Source organism: Myotis brandtii, unplaced genomic scaffold, assembly GCF_000412655.1.
Source record: "Myotis brandtii unplaced genomic scaffold, ASM41265v1 scaffold506, whole genome shotgun sequence".
Classification (NCBI taxonomy): domain Eukaryota; kingdom Metazoa; phylum Chordata; class Mammalia; order Chiroptera; family Vespertilionidae; genus Myotis; species Myotis brandtii.
The window spans coordinates 807,510-822,670 of NW_005369287.1; the positions used below are offsets into that span (position 1 = coordinate 807,510).

The 15,161-nt window shown below is 47.8% G+C and overlaps 1 protein-coding gene across 4 annotated transcripts in view; it reads left to right on the forward strand.

Moving 5' to 3' along the window:
- TRANK1 (tetratricopeptide repeat and ankyrin repeat containing 1) overlaps positions 1-15,161 on the forward strand; it is an 80,035-nt gene that overhangs the window by 38,081 nt on the left and 26,793 nt on the right. For all 4 annotated transcript variants that reach the window (XM_005877087.2, XM_014548420.1, XM_014548422.1 and 1 more), the window contains 5 exons: positions 3,474-3,644; positions 7,879-8,040; positions 9,439-9,693; positions 11,166-11,342; positions 11,979-14,879. In XM_005877087.2, the coding sequence (XP_005877149.2) occupies positions 3,474-3,644; positions 7,879-8,040; positions 9,439-9,693; positions 11,166-11,342; positions 11,979-14,879 (3,666 nt within the window). The remainder of the gene's footprint in view (positions 1-3,473; positions 3,645-7,878; positions 8,041-9,438; positions 9,694-11,165; positions 11,343-11,978; positions 14,880-15,161) is intronic.

Sequence of the window (15,161 nt, forward strand, 5' to 3'; positions counted from 1 at the left end):
ACCCCCGCCTTCCCTCTGAGATTTGACAGTCTGTTCCATGCTTCTATGTCTCTGGATCTATTTTGTTCATTAGATTCCACCTGTGAGTGATATCATGTGATACTTGTCTTTCTCTGACTGGCTTATTTCGCTTAACATAATACTCTCCAGGTCCCTCCATGCTGTCTCAAAGGGTAAGAGATCCTTCTTTTTTGCTGCTGCAATAGTATTCCTGGTATAGATGCACCACAGCTTTTTTATCCACTCATCTACTGATGGGCACTTGGGCTATTTCCAGATCTTAGCTATGGTGAATTGTGCTGCTATGATCAGTGTGGAGTGTCCTCAAAAAGTTAAAAATGGAACTGCCAGGGATCCCACTTCTAGGAATATATCCTAAGAAGCCTGAAACACCAATCAGAAAGAACATATGCACCCCTATGTTCATGATATTTTTCACTCTGCAATATGTACCCCTTTTCAGTAAAAAACAAACAAAAATGGAGATAGGTGTGATGTCACCTAGTGGCCAGGTTCAGCATTGCAGCTCTGAGAATCTCAGACGGGGGCTAAGCAAGGGTGAAGGGAAGTAGGTTGGAAGCTTAACTTTGTGGGCACAGCCAGTGTTTTCTGGATTTTCACTTAACTGGAGCAATACTTCTGTATCCATCACTTTTCTAGGATATAAAAGCCCATTTTCTGGGATATCTAACCTTGAGATTGGAAGTCCAGCTCCAGTCTAAACTGAGGAGAAAGCTCCAACTGTGAGCATGTATTTCAAGTGATAGAGCTAGAGGGAACATAGACATACACACACACACACACACACACACACACACACACAGGCAGTCCAGTGTTTTTAAATCTACTTTGTATGTATAGAAAACTTTGAACTGAAGACATGTCTGAGAGATACTTGCTTCCTTCAAAAAGATACCTGTATTTTCATTAGGAGAAACAATGAGAAATGACTTTTCACAATGCCAGCCTTGGCCCGAGGCTCAGCCAGCCCCTACTGCTGTGTCTAACAGTTAAAGGGCCAGTAAGTTCCACCAATGTCTTGTACCGGGGCAGGTTTTCTCACTCACCCTCAGGGATAGCTGTGAGGAAGGTATTATGAGTCCAGCTTCACAGATGATGACCCTCAGGCCGCTAGAACCCATGTCATTCTCCAGATCAGTGGTAGGATGGGAATGGGGTTCCATCCCTCGTCCTTCCTACAGGACCCGGAGCAGCCTCCCTTTTAGAAGATGGGCTTCCATGTGACTGAGTTTTCTGCTCAGTGTCTCCTGAAGCTGAAATCAGGTGTTGGCTGGGACTTTGTTATTATTATTTTTTAAATATGTTTTTATTGATTTTTTAGAGAAAGAGGAATGGAGAGGGAGTGAGAGATAGAAACATCAATGATGAGAGAGAATCATTGATTGGCTGCCTCCTACAGGCCCCCCACAGGCATGTGCCCTGAATGGAACCTCTTGGTTTCTGGGTCAACGCTCAACCGCTGCGCTATACCGGCTGGGCCATGGGACTGTGTTCTTATCTAAAGTTTGAGGCCTAGCCCTAGCCGGGTTGGCCCAGTGGATAGAGTGTTGGCCTGTGTACTGAAGAGTTGCGGGTTCGACTCCAGTCAAGGGCACATGTCTGAGTTGCAGGCTTGATCCCCTGTAGGGGGTGTGCAGGAGGCAGCTGATCTATGGTTCTCTCATCATTGATATTTTTCTCACTCCCTCTCCCTTCATCTCTGAAATCAATAAAAATATATTTTAAAAAAAGTTCGAGGCGTTCCTTCAAGTTCACATGATTGCGGCAGAATCCAGTTCCTTGTGGTTGTAGGACTGGGGTCCGAGTTTCCTTGCTGACTGTCAGGCAGAGGCTGCTGTCAGCTTCTACAGACCACACACATCCCTTGTCATGAGGCCCCCTCTATATTCAGAGCGGGGAGAATTTCTTGTGCATCAGATCTCTCTTGTACTTTGAATCTCTGACCTCTACACTTTTTAAAAAAATATATATTTTATTGATTTTTTTACAGAGAGGAAGGGAGAGAGATAGAGAGCTAGAAACATCGATGAGAGAGAAACATCCATCAGCTGCCTCCTGCACCCCCCCCACTGGGGATGTGTCCGCAGCCCAGGTACATGCCCTTGCCCGGAATCGACCCCGGGACCCCTCAGTCCGAAGGCCGACGCTGTATCCACTGAGCCAAACCGGTTTCGGCATACACTTTTGACCTTTAAGGTTCAAATGGTTAGGCCAGGCCCATCTGGAAAATCTCCCGATTATCTTAAGGTCAACTGCTCTGGGACCTTAATTACATTCTCAGAGTCTCATCACAGCAGTCCTTGGATTAGTATTTGATTGAAGAACTGGGAGAAGGTGTGTGTATGCCAGGTGCTAGGAATCTAAGGGATTCTGCTTACCACTGTGAGATATTTGTGGGAAGAGAAAAGGACTTCAATTTTTTTGTTAATTCTCACCCGAGAATATTTTCCATTGATTTTTAGAGAGTGGAAGGGAGGGGGAGAGACACACAGAGAGAAATATCGATGTGAGAGAGAGACTTCGATTGGTTGCTCTCAACCAAGCCAGGGATTGAGCCTGCAACCAAGGTAAGTGCCCTTGACCGGAATTGAACCTGGAACTCTTCAGTCTGTGTGCCGATGCTCTATGCTCTGAGCCAAATTGGCTAGGGCAGGCCTTTTAAATTTTGTCTTATTTTTGTAAAGTGGAAGAAGGGCAGTTGTTATTGGGGAGATGGGGAAGGAGAACACCATGAGTAGGACGATACCTTGAGTACAGGTTGCTTGGTCAAGGCAATGCATTTTAGGAAAGCATGGGTATGAACGTTGGGGATCGGGCATTGATTCATTTAACTCTCCATGCCCACATAAGTCTTTGTACCCCAGAAGTACACCTGTTCCATTATGAAGACTGCTGCATCTGTGACCACAGAGACACCTTGATGCTTGGCAAATAGATTTGTCAAAGCAGCAAACGGAGCTGGCAGCCAGAGGGTAGGGGCTGGGAGGATGGAAACAGTGACAACAAAAAGACCCCGATTGGAGAGCAATTGCCACTTTTTTCTCCTGTCCCCAGACAGGCTTTTTTTTCTGGAAGAATATTTTGTTTCCTCTCTAGGGAATAAAGAAATCTGAAGTCACAGCTTGCTGTTATCCTTACAGCTGTAACAGTTGCCTAGTAACCAGATTCCCCATCTCCTTGCTTGTTGCCAAGGAGAGGGGAGAAAGGTATAGAGGAGCGCACTTCTGAACCTCTTAAAAGCTATTGTCCTTCCCACTCCACAAAGTCCGCCTTGCTTCGGGGACTTTGGTGGGTTGCCCAAGGCCAGGAGTTTAGGTTCTGCAAGCAGAGGGACCGTGGTCCCCTTGCCCTGGGCTGCTCAGGCAGGAAACTGGGAGGACGAGCACTCATGGGGACATCTCCTTACGGAAGGAACCATGACAATGCCCCCTTTTCCTTTTGGCCTGCCCTAGGACAAACAGAGGATGTGCAGATGCTCCTGCGTTTTGGGGCAGACCCCACCCTGCTAGATCGACAGTCCCGGACCCCTGTGGATGTCCTGAAGAGGAATAAGAACTTTAAAGCCATCGAGAAAATCAATAGTCACTTGGAAAAACTGGCTGCGTGTTCTAAGGACCTATCAGGTACAGCTTCCAGGGAATTAACTTTTTTGGGGGGGGGGTGTAAAAACTGGTTCTGTGATGTTAGATACAAATTGATTAATCTTTTCTTGGTATATGAAGATGGAAATGAGACTCCCAATCTTTGGAAAACTTGTTTTCTTTTTTTTGGAAGATAGAACGAGACAACTCTTATTTAGAGAGCATCTGCAATATTCCGGGAACTTCGCCAGGTTGTCCTTTAGATGCTATGGGGGATTTATTTTCTAACGCATGCACACAGTAAAAAAGAAAAAAAAGCAGAAGGAATAGGAGATAACAAAAATCATTCCTACCCTTCAGAAACAGCCACAGCCAACAATGTAAAATACATTCATGTTGCACTAGATTACACTATGCACTTACATATTAACTTCTATTCCTATTTCTTTATCAGTTTAGGACAGCATCCATTGACTGACTGCTGTATAAGATGAAGTTAAACAAGTCAGCCCCAATTGTTGAGTAATGTCTACTAATGTTATTTGTGTCATTTACATTCTGTTCCTCAACTCTTAAGTTTTCTGTGCTGCATCTATAGATTGATTCTAAAACTTGAAAACCAGTACATGGCATTGGCATGGTAGGATGATTATATAAATGTTACACTTTCTACAACAAGTAGCATACCTAGACCCATAGGAAAGAATTACCCAGTGACCTGAAAACTTTGCTCTTTAAATATTGTAATAACTATGTATAGCGTTGGGGGGATCACTTTGTAAGTTATATAAATGTCTAACCACTATGCTATACACCTGAAACTAATAGAATATTGAATGTCAATTGTAATTGAAAAATGAAAAAAAAAATTTAAGAGATGTGACACTCTTTAGGCATCTCAGTTTAATGAAACATACATGTACATTATTGCATATGTGTGTATATGCATGTGCACACACAGTATATGCTTTTTAGACTTTACTTAGGCTCTAGTCCCCATGTGTGTACATTATGCTGCGTTTAGTTTTGTTACTTCTATATGATTCTTCTGGATCATGTTGTCTATTTAGATTTCTCTCCTGTTCTGCTAGAGCACCAACTTGTACGTTTTTCGTGGAGGAAGGAGACATGGGTAGTAGACTTATGGAATTTGGGAAGAGTCTTTATTTTATTCCTATTGGTTGATAATATGTCTGAATATACGCATTGTATTTCATTGATTCCAAGTTACCCTTTTCCCCCCACATTTTAACATCTTCAAAACTGGAATGTGTTTCGTCATCACTGACATGTCTCTGTTTAATGGTATATTAAATTAAGAAATCGAAACTGTCTTTGCCAATGAATTTCCAGGTTTTAAAATAACAACAAAAAATGACCACCAGTTAATGGTAGAAAATGGCTGCTCTGTTTGCCAATTTATTGTTTATTAATTCTAATATTAATTCTTATAATACTGTATATGTATGTATGTTATATTTAGTGTTACAGACTTTAGCATGTCATTCATTTTTATTTATTTTTAAAAATATTTTCCGTTTCCTTATACAAGAGAATTTTTGAAAATCTGCTGATCCTAACAACATCTCATCTACTGAGACAGGGTCTCACTCTCCCTTCCTCACTCTGCTCCTTCATCAACTAATTCTGGTCCAGGTTTGAACCAGGAGGAGAGACTCAGAATTGCAGCTGGTCCTTTTTTACTTACTAGGACTCAACTGCACTCGCTTGGCTGAAAAGCCCATTAGGAGGGATGTGCCATCCCAGGCTGGCCCTTGGGCTGACTGGCAGTTTGTGATGGCAGTGGAGGCAGTCAAGCCTAAAGTCCCCCGGTAGTCGTTGGTAAACGTATTGGAGGTTTGATTACTGCAACGTTTTCCAGACCATCAACCAGGAAGGTTTCCTTGCTGCGCGAGAGGAATATTGAACGACCATAGGAGAACACTGAGTGAAAAGAAAGCAAAAGGAACTGATACAAATCAGAAAAGAGCAGGATGACAATTATCAGGAAGAGCTAGCTAGTGATGGTGTCTGTGGATAGGGTGGCTTTTGCTTCTGAGTGAGAAATCTCACTGAATATTTCTGCTGTTCTCTAAACCAGAGCTTCCCGACGTAACTGTGCACACAAATCGCTGGGGAGCCTGTTAAAATGCAGATTTTCATTCAGCAGGTTCAGGGCAGGACTCAGGATTCTTACAAGCAGCCAAGGGAAGCCAGAGTCCACTTTGAGGAGCCAGGCTTCAGAGTCCACTTTGAGGAGCCAGGGTTCACTCCTGAAGAGTCAAGATTATGTAACTGTCTTACCTGCCTTTCACCACCAGATGGCAGCATGCCCACCTTCTCTGGAAGCTTAGGATCTAGTCCTAGAACAAGATTGATTGATCTTCCTTCTCTCACTCACTAATGCAGAGCCTTTCAAGTGAGAACAGATCCAGCCCTCTGAAGCTTTTCTCTCTGGTCCCTTAGGCCCTGCAGTGGTTCTCAACCTTCCTAATGCCGCGACCCTTTAATACAGTCCCTCATGTTGTGGTGACCCCCAACCATAAAATTATTTTCGTTGCTACTTCATAACTGTAATTTTGCTACTGTTATGAATCGTAATGTAAATATCTGATATGCAGGATGTATTTTCATTGTTACAAATTGAACATAATTAAAGCATAGTGATTAATCACAAAAACAATATGTAATTATATATGTGTTTTCCGATGGTCTTAGGTGACCCCTGTGAAAGGGTCGTTCGACCCCCAAAGGGGTCACGACCCACAGGTTGAGAACCGCTGCTAGGGGGAGCCAGCTGCTTTCTGCTCTGTGCTGGTGCAGGCATCTCTAGCACAGCAAGCACTTGGAGGATACTGGAACTTTCTCTGTGTGTTGGTTTCCCTCACAGACAGAGCCTGTGATTCAGAGGTTTCCCATCTTCGCATCCCTCAGCACCAAGACGGGCCTTGTATTCAGTAAATGCAGGGATGCAGTGCTTACTTAAATGTGTCCATGATATGTTTTTTCTTATTATAAAAGCAATATATTCTTTTTTAAAGGAAATGTACAAAATAGGAAAGGAAAACAAGAAAATACTAATTCTCTATAAACCAACCTCCATCTGCAAATTCATATATTTGTGACTTGGCTATTTAGTCTTATCTCATGCATTTATAGCTATATGTTTTTATATTTTTCTTTTATGAAGTGAGATGGTTGCATACATTTAAACTGATTAAAATGTGTGTAATAAAATGTACCAGTTTGTATGATAAATCTTACCAGTTTGTCTTTTTTAGCTTGGGAGAAAGATTTTAGGCAAAAGCGAAATCTCTTTTTGAAATGATTTATTCTGTTTTCTAACACTTCTGAGCACTGTTGCAACTTCAGAAGACCTTTTTTAGTTTTAATTTTTAAAAATATATTTTTATTGATTTCAGAGAGGAAGGGAGAGGGAGAGCTAGATAGAAACATCAATGATGAGAGAGAATCATTGATTGACTGCCTCTTGCACCTCCCCTACTGGGGTTCAAGCCTGGACCAGACATGTGCCCTTCACCAGAATTGAATGGGATCGTTCAGTCCTCAGGCTGGCCTCTATCCACTGAGCCAAACCAGCTAGGGCTAGTTTTAATTTCAAATCTCCTAATATATATCCACTAAATATGATCATTGAAGGAAGTTTGTAAAAATATGGTTTTATATAAAAACAAAAATTTATTGTAATCACAGTTTAGCATATTTTCACCCCGTCTTTCTGTTGTTGTTTAGTACTTATATAGTCACTTTTTTTTTTTTAGATCCAAAGGTATTTTTTCCATTGATCTTTAGAGAGAGAGAGAGGGAGGGAGAGAGAGAAAAACATGAGAGAGACACATCCACTGGTTGCCTCCGGAAGGCATCCCCACCAGGGTCAGGGATCAAACCTGCAACTGTGGTATATGCCCTTGACTGGAAATCGAACCCACAACCCTTCAGTCCTCGGGCCTACGTTCTAACCACTGAGCCAAACCAGCGAGGGTCCCAAGAGAGCAAATGGAACTAATAGGCCTCTTGAGGCCTAGGCTCAGATCCTGCACAAAAACCACAGCCACTGCATTCTCCTGGTTTTAACTGGTCATGGAGCCAGGCCAGAATCAGGGGTGGGAGGGGAATAGGCTCCACCTCTTGGTGGGAGGAGCTGCCAAGGTCATGGCAAAGCATGTGGGTACTGGGAGGGCTGCAGAATTGTAACTTTTCCATCTCCTGCAGCTGTGATCTCTATTCGGAAGCATCACCTGGTGCTGTTTTGCAGGACTGAGCCATGGCGAAGGACCCAGTAGCGAGAGCAACATTTTCCGGGAGGCCTCTGCGCAGCTGGTGAAGTACCTGAACTCAGGAAACCGGTTGCTGCATAAAAACTTTCTGAAGCAAGATGTAGTCCAGAAGTTCTTGCGCCTCCTTTCTTCCCTGCAAGGTAATTTTTTATTTTTATTATTTATTATTATTATATTTTTAATACTTTTATTGATTTTTTTACAGAGAGGAAGGGAGAGGGATAGAGAGTTAGAAACATCAATGAGAGAGAAACATTGATCAGCTGCCTCCTGCACACCTCCTATTGGTGATGTGCCCGCAACCGAGGTACATGCCCTTGACCGGAATTGAACCTAGGACCTTTCAGTCTGCAGGCCGACGCTCTATCCCAGTGGTTCTCAACCTGTGGGTCGCGACCCCTCTGGGGGTTGAATGACCCTTTCACAGGGGTTGCCTAAGACCATCGGAAAACACATATTTTCAGTGGTCTTAGGAACCGAGACACTGCTCCTCTATCCATCTCCAGGTGGGTCTGCCCACATGCAGATACACCCACATACGAGTTGCAGCATTAGGAAGGTTGAGAACCACTGCCTATCCACTGAGCCAAACAGCTTAGAGCCCTGCAAGGTAATTTTTCTCACAAATTCAGTTGTGTGAAAGGTGATTTATGCTCATTCAGACTTTTTGAATATTTTTTAGAAATGGATTTAAAAATGTAATGATCTGCCCTAGCCAGTTTGGCTCAGTGGATAGAGCATCGGCCTGTGGACTGAAGAGTCCTGGGTTCGATTCTGGTCAAGGACATGTACCTAGGTTACAGACCCTGCTCGGGGTGTGTATGGGAGGCAACCAATCGATGTGTCTCTCTGCCTCCCCCTCCCTTCCACTCTCTCTAAAAATCAATGAAAAAATATCCTTGGGTGAGGATTAACAACAACAACAACAAAGGTAATGATCTACATGCAAAACAGCCAGCACAGAACATCAGTTATCTATCAGTGAAAAGTCCATCATCCGTCTGTGAACTTCAGTCCCTAAGTCCCGTCCCTGAGGCAACCTCCATTATTAGTTTTCCATGCATCCTCCTAGAATTTCTCCTTGCTTAGGCTGTCCTTTTAAAAATACCACAGATGTTTCTCTCTTCTATAGATATTGGGACATTTGGTTATTGTAGAATGGAATTGTTAATTTTTTTCATTATGGGAAAATCGGAAGGAAAAGAATTTTAGATGACAAACTTTAGATAATCAGGGACAATGAAAAATTCTGCTCTCCTCCTAGACCAGGCTGTACTCACCTTAGGGTATTTCTGACCTTCCCAAGGAGCTTTGCCACAAAGGCACAAAGGGCATGCCAAGGCCACACAGCTCGCAATGGCATGAGTAGAGGTGGGAGGTGGCAATGCCTCATAATTCATTATTTGCTTATAGTTTCTCCAGTGCTTCAAACTACTGATCAGTAACGCGTTAATTACGCATATATGTGCTAAGTTGTGGTTGGGGACAGAAACCGTATGAACCTTTTTTGGAGTGTGGTGTGTTCTTATTTTTGAAAGAGATTCCTCCTGACCTGGTCTGTGACATTAACCGCGACTGCGCCAACACCTTCGTCAAGTGTTTACTGGAGAAACAGAAATGGCCCGAAGTGCTTCTGCTGCTGACCCGCAAAGTGAGCGGGGAGCCTCCGCTGGGAGACTGCCTCATCAAGGACTGCGACTTCTCGGGCCTCGACCTCTGTGCCATCATCCCCCCGCTCAGCACCTGGGACCAGCGCCGGGTACAGCTCCTGGGCCGCCTGGTAGACGGTGGAGGTGAGCATGCTGAGATGCGGGGCTCCCCTCCCATGGGAGCTCAGGCCGTGCCTGGCCTGGTGTTTTTCCACTTGATTTTGAAGGCTCCTTTAAGTCCTGCTCCTTCTCTTCCTCCATATCTCCTCATTTGGAAACAGCGAGGCCTGTCAGTGGGTCGTGCCCTGTAGGAAGCCTGCATTTCTGTGAATTACAGTTATGAGAAACCTCAGGTACGTGGAGGGAGTGCTTTGGCCGCAGCGGTCACTTCCTCCTGACCTCTGGCTGGACCCTGCACGGCATCTGCTGCGTGGGTCCTCGTCAGCTCTGCGGCTTTCTTTTCTAATCAACACATTGGGATTCAAGATGCTTGTTTTTAAAAGAAACAGTGAAATAATTGGTTGGTGGAAGCACCTGCCGCGTTAATCAGCACAATCGCACTTGGCTGGGTGGACGTCTGGAGTGTGTAGCGTCTTGCTGGATTGTGTTTTATTTTAAAACGAATTTGGAAATACCAACCTGCTCTGGCAGCACCTCCCACCCCTACTCATGCCATGGCTAGCTGTGTGGCCTTGGCATGCTCTCTGTGCCTTTGTCTGTTCACTTATAAAACGGGAATGTTAATAGTCCCTCTTCCTTAGGGATGTTTTGAATGTGAAGTGAGCTCACTCGGAAGAGCACCCTGGCTGTGGGTTTTCCGCTGCTTTGCCGTTTAAGGGGAGCGGTGACACATTGGTCCTCGGCTCTCCAAGTGCCATACAAAGCCCCCAGGCATCGGCTGTACCCACAGATTTCAGGAGGTGGATGGATGCCTCCTATAGTTTATTTCTTCAAACCTCTCCCCTAAATGGAGTGTTACTCCCTTAGCCCAGAAACTGTGGCTGCAGTGGGATTCCAGTTTTATTCCTGAGTCACCGAGCACTTAGGGAGCACCTCCCTGGGATCAGGTGCTTGAGCCTAAGGGCAGAGAGTGAAGGTGTGACTGCTGGAGGCCTGGGCAGGGGAGGGGAGGACTGAGCTAAAGGAAGGGAGGTGGGGCTGAGAGGTGTCAGGGAAGATGGCAGTTGACAGTAGATGCGCATCCTCTGGAAGCAGCGTCATAGAAACAAAGGATGTTGGTAGTGGAGCTCACGTCCTGATCACTGACTGACTGTGCGGTGGGTACGGTGTCAGGCCAGCACCCGGGTTCAGTTGTTTGCAGGTTCTGCTCTCCTCCCCAGCAGGGCTGATGCTGGGGTCCATGTCCTGTTCTGGGACGGCAGGGGGAGCCAGAGAGCTGGGGGAGAAAAGGCCCACAGACAGGGCACTGGAAGGAGCTGGGCTTTCCCTCTGAGGGTCTGGGAGGCCTTTGCCTGCCAGGCGGTGGCAGCCTCGCCAGTCAGGTGAGCATCAGCTCCTCCCTGGGAATAATGGCAGAGGTGGCCCTGCCTCCAGGTGCCCAGGCTGTACCTCGTCATGTGAATGCAGCTCACGGTGCCCTTCTCTGCCTCCCCCAGCCTTGCCCGAGGGCCTCCAGGACAGCCAGGCGAGGCCGCTAGCCGTGTGCCTACAACACCAGGACTTCGAGTTGGCTTTTCTGCTCCTGACCAAGGGTGCGGACCCCCGCGTCATTTCTCTCACGGAAGGCGACACACCTCTGCATGCAGCTCTCCACATCTTTTTGGATGTCAATGGTAGGCCTCTTTTTCAAACCGGTTTTTGCCTTGGGGAGGAGGCTGGATATTAGAACCGATGCTCTGGTTTTTTTTTTTTCCTGTTGGGCAACCCAATGATCTGAAAAAAGCCCCTTCTTTGGCAAGGCCTGCCCGTAGCTTGACAGGAAGGAGTGACCATCACAGTGAATGATCAGGGTGGGTTGATTGAGGAGGATTCTTAAGTTTCAAATTTGGCTCCATAGCTAACAAATACTTTATTTACATGGTTTTCAAGGGTCCTGGCATAAAGGATCTTACTGGAATATCATAAGGTTATTTCAAGGTTTCTCACCCTTGGCGCTGTTGACATTTGCGCTGGGTAATTCTTTGCTGTGGGTGCTGCCCTGTGCTCTCTGGGATACTTAGCAGCATCCCTGGCCTCCACCACTCAATGCCAGTAGCATGTCCCAAATTGGGACAATCAAAAATGCCCCAGACATTGTCACATGTCCATGGGGAGCAGATTTCCCCAGTTGAGAACCACCGAGTTGTCAAATACTTGGGGAAGTTAGGTGTTCTACGGCACCCCTGGCCGGCATCTCTCTTAAATCCAGGGGTCCCTGTTCCCCGGGAAGAGGGGCTCAGCACTCACAGAGTGTTGTTTGTGTCTTCCAGCTGACATCGGTTTTAACTTCCTCAACCACCTGCTGGATCTCTTCTGGTCCAACCCCGCCAAATTTGACTACCTCAACCCCAACACCCAGGACAGCAGCGGGAACACGCTGATGCACCTGCTCTTCCAGAGGGGCATGCTGAAGCGCATGAAGAAGCTGCTAGACCTGCTCGCCAAGTTTGACATCAACTTCAACCTGAAGAACAAAGAGGGCAAAGATGCACGGCACCGGATTAAGAAGAACGCCCCTCTGCTCTTGGCCTGGAACAAAGCTGTGGCGGAGAGCCGGCGGAGGAGCCGGCAGGACCCCGCTGCCCACCTGGGGAAGCTCCCAAAGAATGCTGTCCCTGGTCAGACGGCTCAGCTCAAGTCCCAGGTTCCATCTGATTCGCTGCTGTGCGGTGACCCTGACAGACCCCTGCCCGAAGGGGCCATGGTTCCTGACAGCTGGGAGACTCTCTCGGACGCCCAGATGGCGAGGCAGGAGTCTGGAGTGGCCAGGCCCTGTTCTCAGAGGGACCGCCTTGTGCAGCACATCATGCGCCTGATCGAGAAGGTTGAACTGGACATGTCCCTCCCGGAGGACTGTCCTCAGGACTCCAAGCCCCTGGAGGTAGGAGCTGTCACAGAAACGAAGAGGGAGGAGCTCCAACGAACCCTGGGGGTGGGGGGCTCTGACTGTGGTGGAAACAGCCCTGCTGTCCCTGAGGCAGGGGGTGGACACGCTCAGGCGGGCCTCGGGACTTCACAGCTCACGCCCGCTGGTCACAGAGGCGGGGAGGACACTAGCGATCAGGATAGCTGTCAGGAGGTGGAGGCCTGCCTCCAGGACTTCGAGAACATGACCTGGGAGATCGAGTGTACCTCTGAGATGCTGAAGAAGCTGTCCAGTAAGGTGATGACCAAGGTCATGAAGAAGAAAATCATCCTAACCATCCATCAGCTAGGGAACGGCGAGTGGACGCAGGGCCTGCAGAAGCGGCTGAAGCACCTGAAAGGAAACATCCAGCTCTTCGAGGCCAAGCTGGACAAAGGGGCCCGGATGCTATGGGAGCTCGCCATTGACTTCTCCCCTCGATGCAGCGAGAACCCTGAGAAGATAATCACCACAGAGCGGAGCTCACACCCCATGGAGAAGTCGGGGCGGGTCTACACAGAAATCATCCGGATCTGGGACATCGTCCTAGATCATGGCAAGCTAACGGACTCCATCCGGGCCATCTGCAGCGCCTACAACCGCGGCCTATCCTGCATCCTGCGGAAGAAGCTGAGGGGCATCAACAAAGGCCAGGTGTCGGCCAACATGAGAATCCGAAAGCGGATACCCCGCTGCTACGTGGAGGACACGGAGGCGGAGAAGGGCAGGGTGCCTGTGGAGCCCCAGTACTTCCCCCCAGCCAGCGCGGTGCAGACAGAGTACAACGTCATGAAGTTCCACAGCTTCAGCTCCAACATGGCCTTCAACATCCTCAACGACATGACGGCGACAGTGGAGTACCCCTTCCGGGTGGGCGAGCTCGAGTACGCCGTGATCCACCTCAACCCCCGGCCGCTGGAGCCCATCATCCTGATCGGGCGGAGCGGCACCGGGAAGACGACGTGCTGCTTGTACCGGCTCTGGAAGAAATTCCACATCTACTGGGAGAAAGCCGAGCAGGCGGGAAGCCCGCTGCTGGCCAAGCAGGTCTGGCTGAAGAGAAGGTTGGAAGTGGAACCCAGAAAGGAGGGTCCCGGTGGGGAGGAGGAGGAGGAGAAGGAGGAGGACGAGGAAGAGGAAGGTTCCATCGAAGTGGAGACAGTGGACAGTATAGAGGAGGAGCAGGAGAGCGGAGCCTGTGCAGGGACAGCCAGTGAGGACCCTGGGGGGCCCAGCCAGGTGGCAGAAGTATGTGCCCCAGAAGGTCCCCAGCAGCTGGAGCATTTACACCAGATCTTTGTGACCAAGAACCACGTGCTGTGCCAGGAGGTGCAGAGGAATTTCATTGAGCTTTCCAAGTCCGCCAAGGCCACCAGCCACTACAAACCCTTGGAACCCAATGTCCACAAACTCCAGGACCTGAGGGACGAGAACTTCCCTCTGTTTGTCACTTCCAAGCAGCTGCTCCTCCTGCTTGATGCTTCTCTGCCCAAACCATTTTTTCTGAGAAATGAAGATGGCAGCTTAAAGAGAACCATCGTTGGGTGGTCCACGCAGGAGGAGCTGACCATCCCCAACTGGCAGGAGGAGGAGGAGGAGGCTGAGGGGGATGGGGACAACGTCGAGGAGGATAAGGTTGCAGAAACACGTTCGTGTGACATTGACCCCCGGGTGTACGTGACATTTGAGGTGTTCACCAATGAAATATGGCCCAGAATGCACAAAGGGAAGACCTCCTACAACCCTGCACTGATTTGGAAAGAAATAAAATCTTTTTTGAAGGGGTCTTTTGAGGCCCTCAGCAGCCCCGAGGGGAGACTCACGGAAGAAGAGTATAAGAAATTAGGGAGGAAGCGGTCCCCCAATTTCAAGGAAGACCGGAGCGAGATCTACAACCTCTTCTGCCTGTATCAGCAGATCAGGTCCCAGAAGGGCTATTTTGACGAAGAGGATGTTCTGTTCAACCTGTCCCGGAGGCTGTCGAAGCTCAAGGTGCTTCCGTGGTCCATCCACGAGCTCTATGGCGATGAGATTCAGGACTTCACGCAGGCTGAGCTCGCGCTGCTGATGAAATGCATCAATGACCCCAATGCCATGTTCCTCACCGGGGACACGGCCCAGAGCATCATGAAGGGCGTGGCCTTCCGCTTCAGCGACCTGCGCTCTCTGTTCCACTACGCCAGCAGAAGCACCGGGGACAAGCAGTGTGCCGTCCGGAAGCCCAAGAGGATCCACCAGCTGTACCAGAACTACAGGTCCCATTCGGGTATGTCCAGAGCTCGGACTCACCTACGAGAGAGGTGCTTGGGAACTGTCCTTGGGCTGCTTTGGAAGCTGTGGCCTAGGTTTTTTTTTTTCTTTTTTAATGTATTTTTATTGATTTCACAGAGGAAAGGAGAGGGAGATAGAGATAGAAACATCAATGATGAGAGAGAATCATTGACTGGCTGCCTCCTGCCTGCACGCTCCCCTACAAGGGATCGAGCCCGCAATCTGGGCATGTGCCCTGACTGGGAATTGAATCATGACCTCCTGGTTCATAGGATGA